This window comes from Gopherus evgoodei, chromosome 15, assembly GCF_007399415.2.
Source record: "Gopherus evgoodei ecotype Sinaloan lineage chromosome 15, rGopEvg1_v1.p, whole genome shotgun sequence".
Lineage (NCBI taxonomy): Eukaryota > Metazoa > Chordata > Testudines > Testudinidae > Gopherus > Gopherus evgoodei.
In genome coordinates, this window is record NC_044336.1 from 26201857 (window position 1) to 26212006 (window position 10150).

Sequence of the window (10150 nt, forward strand, 5' to 3'; positions counted from 1 at the left end):
CCACTTTTCCTCCCCGTGCCGCTTCGCACAAGACCAGCAGCTCATGCACCCACCCACCTTAAATCTGATACAGCGCTGCAAGGAGGGGGCCAGTCCATCTGGGCAGCAGGGCCACTGCCGCAGAGCGGCCTCTGGCTGCCGCAGAGACTGGATCGGTGAACGATGCAACCAGCTGGGCCTCTCCTGGGCATGCTGGGCCTGCCTGCTTGGTACAGTACAACTCTCCCCATGGCACTGAGGGGCTCAGATGGACATCCCCTGGCAAAGACCCACAGGGGTGTGTAGGGGGGGGGGAGAACAGAGAGAAGCATCAGGGGCACAAGAGGGCTCGGCCTTCGGGAAATTGTACTAAGCAGCAGCAAAGAAATCGATACGACGCGGGAGGGTGAGATCTCAGTCTAGAGGGGAGAGAAGCTGAGGAAGGCTGCAAGCAGCAACCCCATTCCTGCCCTGTGGAACAAAGGAGCCCGGCACTGATCGGGGGTAGCGGGCAGTGCCAGAGTCACGGGGGAGGGGGGCACCCAGACTTAGGGCAAAACGGGGCACTTGCCAGGAGTTCTGCACCAGCGAGGGCAGATAATCGGCCTTACGCCAGCTGTCCAAGGGCCCAGTCGACCAACCCAGCATTGCAGAGGCAAAGGATGATGCTGCCTCGTGCGGCAAACCGTGCAAACAGATGAGCAGAGCCCGGCTGCTGAAACCTCAAGCACTGGGACAGGGCAGAGCACATGGCAAGGGGAAATGCTCAGACGATGGCAGGCAGGTGCCTAGGCAGCGAGGCCTGCTGGGGAGTGCCCCTGTCATAAACAGATAGCTAAGGGTTAATGTCTCTTACACCTGGAAAGAAGTACCTGAAACACCTGACCAGAGGACCAATCAGGAAACCAGACTTTTTCAGATCTGGGTGGAGGGAAGTTTGTGTGTGAGTCCTTTGTTCTTGGTTCTTCTGCCTGTACTCTCTCGGCTATGAGAAGTGATTTTTTCTGTCTCCTGCCTTTCTAATCTTCTGTTTCCCAGTTGTAAGTACAAAAGATCAGATAGTGATTTATATGTTTTTTTGTATTTACATGTCTATAGTTGCTGGAATGTTTTGAATTGTATTCTTTTTAAATAAGGCTGTTTATTCATATTTCTTTTAAGCAAATGACCGTGTATTTGTCACCTTGATACAGAGAGACCATTTTTATGTATTTTTCTTTCTTTTTACATAAAGCTTTCTTTTTAAGACCTGTTGGAGTTTTTCTTTAGTGGGGAACTCCAGGGAATTGAGTCTGTGCTCACCAGGGAATTGGTGGGAGGAAGAAGTCAGGGGGAAATCTGCGTGTGTTAGATTTACTAGCCTGACTTTGCATTCCCTCTGGGTGAGGAGGGAAGAGAGATTAGCTCTCGGTACTTCTGTTTTCCAAGGCTGGAAACGGGGAGGGTGGAATCCCTCTGTTTAGATTCACGGAGTTTGCTTCTGTGCATCTCTCCAGGAACACCTGGAGGGGGGAAGGGAAAAGGTTTATTTCCCTTTGTTGTGAGACTCAAGGGATTTGGGTCTTGGGGTCCCCAGGGAAGGTTTTTTGGGGGACCAGAGTGCCCCAAAACACTCTAATTTTTGGATAGTGGCAGCTTTACCAGGTCCAAGCTGGTAACTAAGCTTGGAGGTTTTCATGCTAACCCCCATATTTTGGACGCTAAGGTCCAAATCTGGGACTAGGTTTATGATAGCCCCCCCAGTCACCTCCTCACGTGCATTCCCCCTGCAACCCAGCACAAGGGGTTGAGCCTAGAGCAGCCTCCCCATGGGCGCAGGAGAGACCACAGGCCAGCAGGGAACGCAGCTTCTAGGCCAGGATGGGGTGGAGCCGCATCCCCCAGAGATCCACGAGTGGCTGAACAGTCTCCATTTCACGAGCAAACTAGCTGCATCGCAAACCCGCTGCTCAGCCCGGGACCATCAGCTGCCTCTGCTCAGGCGAGCCCAGGCAGGCAGCACGGCAGGTTGGGACCGAGGCTCGCTGGCAAAGCCACGTACAGGGCCAGCTAGCCCAGCTCCAACTCATGGCACGCCCGGCCCCAGCTCCAAATTCACAGTGCAGTTTGAGGGCAGCCCCTTCCCTGCAGCAGAGGAAATCTCTCCCCTTCAGTGGGGTACTAACCTGCCGGCTGTTGCTGATCTTACACAGAGGAACCTGGCTGCTGGGGGGTCCCTTCACCCAGACGGCAGGGCTGGCAGTGGACACTTTGGGGGGTTCCTGCCCAGTAACTGGGCTGGGTGGGAGAACGTGGGGCAGGGAGGCGTTCGACAAGGACCGCCCTGTCTGTGACCTTGGCCTCGTTGCGGACACAGCTGTTTCTACCCAAATCACTCAACTAATTCCAACTACTAACTTCCTGAGCCCCATCTGCTTCTGGGTGGCAGGGGAAGGGGCATCTCTCCCCCCTTCCAGTTCAACCCCGGTAAAACAAGCCCACCTGGAGGGCAAGACATCGCAGTAGCCCGGAACCCTGCGTGGAGCCAGATGGCTAGGTGGGGGCAGGGGAGGGGGCAGATCAGCAAACATGGGTGTGCAGAGCCGTGGGGTGACCCGAAGCCCGTGAATGCCAGAAGGTGCCTCAGCATCCCGCCTAATAAGCCCCTTTAGCCACAGAGCTAGTCTGGTCTGCCCTCCCCCTACACCAATCCTGTCTGGAGCCCTAAGTCTCCCAATCTCTTGCAGGTCTGACCGCAGCAGTTTAAATCCCATTAGAGTATCTTTGCCCTTGGGAGGGGTACCACTGCTCCCTCCCCCCAGAACTGGGTGGGAGACAAGTTCCCATGCAGGGTTTGTCCTTAGATCAGCAAGAGGGGATCTGGCAGGGCTCCCATGAAAAAGTTGAAATTTGCAAAGTCCCCCCTCTCTTTGCCCTCCCCCCCTCCAAATATTTTGTAGTGACATTTTGAAACATTTGACATCTTGCCACGGGCTCCACCGTGTTAATCAGCCACAGGTTCTATTGCCCTGCCCGACTGTATTTGACAAGGTCACAAGGCCTAGCACAGGCAGTTCCTTTTGAGTCCTGGACAAAAGAAACTCTCGAGCCAGGAAGCCTTGACAAACCAAGGATCTGACATCCGCAAGGTGAAAGCATCCCCTAGACGGGGAGACTAGGAGGCTCCATTTGCTGCAGAGCATCAGCGTGCCCAGAGCCGTACAAACACAACAAGACAGAGGCCTTGGCCCAGGGACCTTGTCATCACAGCTTCAATCCTGCAGTGGAGCCTGGCACACAACAGGGCTCTGATCATGGGGTCAGGGCCTAAGTCAAACTTGGAGCAGCCACAGGAGGCAGAGCAGATGTATCCTACGCCCTTGCTCAGCGCAGCTGGGCAAAGCCAGGTGGGGGAGGGGCATGGGGTGCGAAGGCATTCCATCCAGCACCCCACTTCTTCAGATCTGACGGATTAGCTGCATTCTGCTGGTAATTAGCGAGAGGCCCTAATCAATAAGTTATTTTTTGCCATGGGTAATTAATAATTACATGGCATAGCCAGGCTGTAATTAAACTTTCATTCCGTCTTCCCCAGGTATCAGGGTGTCTTTTGTTTTAGTGACAGCGGGTAAGAAACTCTTCACTCCTCTTTACTGGGAGCTGGGACGGCAGAATCAGCTGTCAGTGCCGGGAAGCACCTCTGGGGCAGGAGCGATCCCTCTTTCAGCATTTGAGCGGTTTCACTTTTTCCTCCTTCGCTCTTGCTCTATCGATCCGTCTGTCTTCAGCTGGCTGAATGGACAGAGCGTACACAAAAGCACGCGGCTCTCCTCAGCTCAATAGGAAGGTGTGGCGGCCACCCCCCCCCCAGTTCCCACACTTGGGTCTGGGGGAGCTTTCGGGAGCACTAGGGGCTGAAAGTCCATGATACAGGTGGCAATTGACCCCCCCAGCCCCAGAGCACAGAGTGTAGGCACACAAACAGCAACTCGCTACGCTGCTCGGTTATTGTCCTCCATCGTCAAACGTTATCAAATAGAATTTGGTGCCCAGACACAGCCTCAAGTTCCTGTGAGAACGGCTACGGGCTCCCCCACACACCACTCAGGATCCAGAGGGAGGCGCTTCCTCGCAGGGAGAGGAGTTCTGTCTCCCTGGCTCAGGTGTTCTGCAGCTTCTCTGCCCATCAGGGGCCCAGCTGCTGTCAGCTACTCCACGAGACAACCCAGCTTGCTACACAGGTGGATGCGAAGCCCAGAAGGGCTACAGCGGGCGTATGAGAGGAGCCGACCCGGCATGCCTGAAGGACACGGCACTTAGCCACCAGAAACGAGCCACAGCCGGAACCCCTTCCGCTGTGCGTTGGGCAGGGGAGGGGAGAGGGCCACTGCTCAGAGCGGAGTGTCCTGCATGGTTCTGGGCACAAGTCGGTGGGGAAGAGCAGTTTCCAGCTTGGATGCGGCTGGCATCGCACGGGGTTTGGCTCAGCCGCGAGCTGAAGAGACAGACTGTGACCTTGGGAGGTTTCTCTCACTCCAAATTCTCATGACGGCTTGCAGGGTTTTAGTGGCTTCATGCTCCAACCCAACCTTCCCTGGATCCTACACTGCCTCTCTTAGCTTGCAGTGTGCCCATGTTGGCTCCAGCAGGACTCCTCCCAGCAGCCCCCACTGGAAATCTGTACATACCTTGGAGCTGCAGTCGCAGTCTCTGAGGCCCAAAGCCACCTTGGGGGCCTGCTCCAGCAGGTTTCCCTCTCCCCTTCTTCCAGCTATACTCCCAGTGTGTTGCCCTGGGCTTCCTTACCAGCCTCTGGGGCCAGTAAAGTGGCTTTCACCCCAGCAGGACTCCAGTGCTCTATGGATGCCGTAAGGTTACCCTGTGCTCACAGCGCAAAGGAGATAGGAAGTTACAAGTCTCTGCATTGGGGTACCGCTACGCCCAGATCTACACCAAGATCCCGGTGCAAGCCCCAAGTAACCCAGCTCCAACCATCTGCTAGTAAAAATCCAACCAGGTCACAAAAGGCCAGTGCCACAAGATAGCCCTGCGCAGAAAGTCCAGCGCTGCAGGCTCTGTGAGCATTCCCCCATGTGGCCAGGCTTTCCTCTGGCCCAGCTCCATGGCCCGGCTGCTGCCCTGGTGACGCGGAGGTGTTTTGAACTGGTCTTGAAGTATTTTTAAAATAAGGACTATCTAAGCCTCACAGACAAATTCACTTCCATCCCTCCCCCATTTGTTCTATTCACTGAGGCTCACACGTATTTATAACAACTCGTCCCCTGGAATTAAATATGAAAAGTTCAATTCATTAAACAATAGGTTTGGGTGGGGAAACGGGAAAACAAACAGACCGCCATCACCACTTTTGACCCAGACCCGTTTAAACAAGGCAAAACTATGCACCTAAACCAAGTGCCGTGCTCTGTACAAGAACCCCAGAGCCCTTAAAACAAACAGGAGGCAAGTTCATAACGCCAGGAAATCGTTCCAAAGGCAAAGAACAAACAAAGCGGTGGGGAACCTGGAAGACAGAGATTCAAAGACAAGGAGAAGAGAAACTCAGAGAGAGAGAGAGTGAATCAATCAAATAGACCTTCACAGCTTCTGACACAGGCACTGCCTGTATAATATACTGCCAGTTTATATGTTATGTTCGGAACTTAATTACTGAGAAATTATAGCGCCGGTGCTAAGGAGAGGCAGTGGATGGGGAGTTTGAAGCCAGGGGCAGAGAGGGCTTTGGCTCCATTTGCTGCCGAAAACGATGGCTATAAATTTAGAGGGAGAGTATATTATAGCCCTGGAATACTGCCTGTTTCAGGGAGGGGTTCAGAGGCCTCCTTACCCACCTGCATCGCTTCTACAGGCTGGATCCAGTGCAAACAACCTCCCCTTGTCAGAAATTCCCCAACCTGTCTGATCACAGGGTCTCTCTGCACATCCAGCCCCCATAAGCTGAGGGATTGGAGGATGTTAAGTGCGGCTACAGAGCTGTTTAGAGTCAAGCAGTAATACAAGATCTCAGGCAAATCTGCTACATGGATCAACATGCTTTAACACATGTGTGCATCCCATGAACTTTCCATGGATGTACAACTGCGTACATCAGATACCTTCCTCCTTTCTATCCCTCCCTTCTGCCTATTGAGCTCAAGTCCCACAATCTCTCAGTTGCTGCCGCAAGGGCCTTCTCCTGTGCAGTTCCCACTGCCTGGACCACCCACCCCATAGCACGCTCTGCCTCTAGATTCTCCCCCTCATTTGAAGCCTGGGCTGAAATCATATGATAGCCCCCTTGCACCTGCAGAGAGAGAGACTCTCTAACAGTCACTGGGATGCAGGCAGCCCAGAAGATGTCATGCAAATCCAGCATGCTTAGGCGATGAGCCCCAGAGTTAGCAACGTAACCCCTGGATTCTTTGCAACCGAATGTGGCTGTTGGGCAAGGAGATTCTGTACTTCCTCAAAATCTTAATTAATGAAAGGACAAAAGGGCTGTGCTTTCCTCTGCCAGCGAAAGCCCCCTTTCCCTTCAGCCCGGCCTTCCCTGCGTCCAGGGGCTGGCATTGCTCCACGCTGGTGAACTCACACTGTCCCTTGGAGAACCAGGCAACTATTTATACAGCCCATTTAGATAACAGAGGCAGCTGGAAATAGGCTCCACAACACAATAGCATCCTGGAGGCGATTAGCTTATCAGAGGGGCAGTATTAGCTCACTGAGCACTGTCTCGAATCCCCTTTAAACTGCAGCTCTAAATTACTTACATTACTGCAGCTCAAGGGCTCCAGCTCCAGCTCCAGCCGGGGGAGGAGAGAGCCAGGGAGGGGGGGTGGATGGACGGACAGTGCAGGAACACATCTCGCAGGCTAGCCTTTTACAAATACAAGCATGCAGCTTTTCAGCAACCGGTGGCAAGCTCAAGCCCCCAGACTCCGAACAGGGTCTCTTGAAGCAAGGGGTGGAAATGCATTCCAGGGCTGTCACCCTGGCTAATCCCAGTGTGCACAGATGGTTAATCTTAGCAGAAGCCTCATAGCACGGACACAGGAGTTCTAGAGCACGAAATAGGATGCAACAAAGGCAGTTGCCAACCACCTACCCAGCAAGCTTATATAGCATTTTACTGCACAACCCACCTTCCCCATTATAGGTATTTATAGCTCTGCCTTCCCTCACCTGATGCCTCCCTTTCTGCCCCTACACGGTCTCATTAAGATTGAGCCTGCCTGCCTGTCTGTACCTGCTAGGGCTACCGTGTCAGCTCCGCCTGTGCTGATGCTTCTCTCTGAACAAGACTCTGCTATTAGGAGCTGCCAGTTCTCACTAGACCCTGGAAGAAAAGAATAAAGTTGGGTTGCCGGGCATCCCCCGTCCTCCTTTCACCCCCTACCTAAGGAACCGTAATAAGCTTCCAGAGTTCAGTTGGCCCCATTCTCCTGTCTCCTGAATGTAAATCTCTTCTGGCTGTATTGTTATCTTGACAGGTCTCTTGAGACAGGAAGAGAGAGAGAATAAGGTGCTTGGGAGAGATACACACAGTGTAAAGCTGCTCCTAGTCATTTCAAGCAGCTGTTTGGATTGCTAACCAAATATCCAATCCCTTTCCAAAAGAGCTTCTGAAACTTTCCAAGGAGGAAGCTCTGGAGAGGGAGAGAGGCAGCAACCTTCCTTAGTGCTTGGCAAGGGACTTCTTCAGTTCTACGTCAGACAATCAAATATTCAAAGATGCCTTTTTCGAGTGGCTTTTTCTCCAAGCGTGTAGCCCCCTGGAATGCACAACTTTCTAATTCCAGCCACCAGCATTGGCTCTTTTTGACATCAGACCAGGAGCCTGCTTTTCAGGTCATGGCTGGTGTAAACAGGGCGTCGCAAATCAACACTTTTCTACACATCCATATCCACACCCCCATACAGTTCACTAGTTCACACAGTTAGACACATGGTGCGACTGGAACCAGATCGAACGGTATGCAGCCTGGGGAAATGGCCGGTGCGCATCTACTCTGCATGGCATGTAAGCGATCAACTCAGCAAGCCAGCCACGTGAGACACGCTCTGGGAAAGTGTGCGTGGGGCAGGGCTTCATGCCCCTCAAAGCCATGATAGGGACAAGCTCTGCCTTGCTTAACAACACGCCCACCTGTAACCAGCTAGCAACCTTATCTTCAGGCAACAGACTGGAGGACCTAGGGAGATGGAGTCGCAGTTTGTTTAAAGGATTAAAGCCCAGCATACATCAGAAATCACACACACGCAGACACACACACTACATTGACATACAACTCTCCAGCAGGAAAGTTAACTCCAAAATAACACCAAGATTCTGGGTGACGGGAGGACTAAGGAGAGAGAAATCAGGTTTCACATCTTGCCCTATTCTGCTCCATTGCTTCCTCTCAGCTGTCTGCAGGAGCCCCAGGCACACTCAATTCCACCCTACACAGTCACATTTGACCAGGCCCAAGGGAGCAAACCCAGAGCCGGGGCACCACCTCCTATCTGGAAAGGGCTCCTGGGCTCAATGTTACAAATGTTGCACCGGGTTTTCATTTTTTAGGGTTAGTCACAACCTGGCTGGCCAGCTCTGAGCCAGGCAGAAAGATCTATCTCCCCGCGCCTCCCCCACCCGGGCCTTTATATTCAAGTTGGGTTTCGGTGTCTTTCCTTAAAGATTTCTCTCTTTTCCAAAGCTTTGTGGCCCCAGTCCCAGGACTCCGCAGCCCCCGATGTCTCCCTTCACATCCCTCGGAGCTCTTGATTTATACCCCTAGTTTCAAGCAGACCCAACTTTCCATAACCGGTTGCTCCTCCTCTCCATCCGCAAGGCGAGGTCCCCTCCTCCTTCCAGAACCAACGCAGAACATTGTTTAAAACAAGCACCAGGACGAGAAACTCAAACGCCCAGGAAGAGGGGCACGGGGAGGGGACAGCCCCAGAGAATCAATCAGCACATAAAAGAGACACCTCCACAGAGCGGGGCGGGGGGGGGGGGGCGCTGAGCGTCTCGAGCTTTGGGTAGCATCAAAGTCAATCCCACAATTAAAAATAATGAACCATGCAAAGCAGGGCTGGGGTTTCCTGCGCGCCCCCGGGCTGCTCCATGCCCAGTGGGGGCTGGTCTGCAAAGAGCCCCCTCCCCTCCCCCCCCGGATCGTGCCCCCTCCGCTTTACCTTGAGCCCCGGCGCCGGGGGTCCCCCGCAGAGCGAGGAGGAGGCACAGCAGGGGCTGCCAGCGGCCGCCCCCTGCCATGGTCCGCAGGGGGGCGAGAAGGGAACTTTCCCCGACTTTTATAATCCTTTGCCCGGTCCGCGCCGACGGCTCCGCCTGCTCCTCCCGCCCGTGCAGAGTCTCGCTGGCTGCGGCAGGCAGGCTCCTGGGGCGCCCCGAAAACCAGCCGCCGACCCCCAGGGCAGGGGAAACCTTAAGGGAAACGGTCCATCCGCGCTGCCCTCGGCCCGCAGCCGGCGCCGCCCAGCCACCGGGCGAGAAAAGGCTCCGCTCCCAGTTCCAGAGGCCGGAGGGCGAGGGGGTCTGGACACGTAGCCCTGACTTCCCTTGTCCGCACGAGGTCCCGCCTCGGATCGGGGCTCGGCACCGCGGGGTCCCACCCCCGATTGCTCCAATGGGGGAAGCGCAAGGCCCCCCCGCGCCCAGCCGCCGCTTGGCAGGGCGCCCCAAGATGGCAAAGCCCCGGAGCGTGGGGCGCCCCCACCGCCGCTGACACGCGGGGGTCGCGGCAGTTTTATCCACTCGTGGCGAAATCCGCGCTCCACGTCCAGCCAGAAAAGTTTTCTTGGGGGGGCTGGGATTCGACGGGGGGGGGGGTGCTCCCCTTCCCCCCTCCTTAGCCCGCCAGCGGAGCGATCCCCATGGCCGGCGCCTTCGGGGCTTTGCCTCCTGCCACCCGCGCTCCGGAGCCCCGGAAGGTGCCGGAGGGCAGCGAGGCCAGGTGGGGAGGCGGGCGCGCCCCGGCTCTGCCTGCCCCCGCCCGGGGTGCGCTGCTGCCCGGTTCCCGCGTCGCCCGTCCGCCCTTCCCTCGCTCGCGTCTCAGCCGGCAGCCGCCGCTCCGTTCGCTGGCAGCGGACTGAGCCGAAGCTCCGGCAGCAGCGGAGCCGCGAGCTGTGGGGGCAGCCTCAGCCGGGGGAGGCGGGGAGACGGAGCGGCGCACAGCGCTACCCGGTGGCC

The 10150-nt window shown here is 55.4% G+C and overlaps 1 protein-coding gene across 5 annotated transcripts in view; it reads right to left on the minus strand.

Moving 5' to 3' along the window:
* The window catches only part of SDK2 (sidekick cell adhesion molecule 2), a 168983-nt gene extending 159139 nt beyond the window's left edge, over nucleotides 1–9844 (minus strand). For 4 of the 5 annotated variants that reach the window (XM_030534609.1, XM_030534607.1, XM_030534605.1 and 1 more), the window contains exon 1: nucleotides 9136–9844. In XM_030534609.1, the coding sequence (XP_030390469.1) occupies nucleotides 9136–9214 (79 nt within the window). In that variant the 5' untranslated portion in view covers nucleotides 9215–9844. The remainder of the gene's footprint in view (nucleotides 1–9135) is intronic. The other variant, XM_030534604.1, reaches the window with a different exon arrangement.
* Nucleotides 9845–10150: the final 306 nt, after the last annotated feature.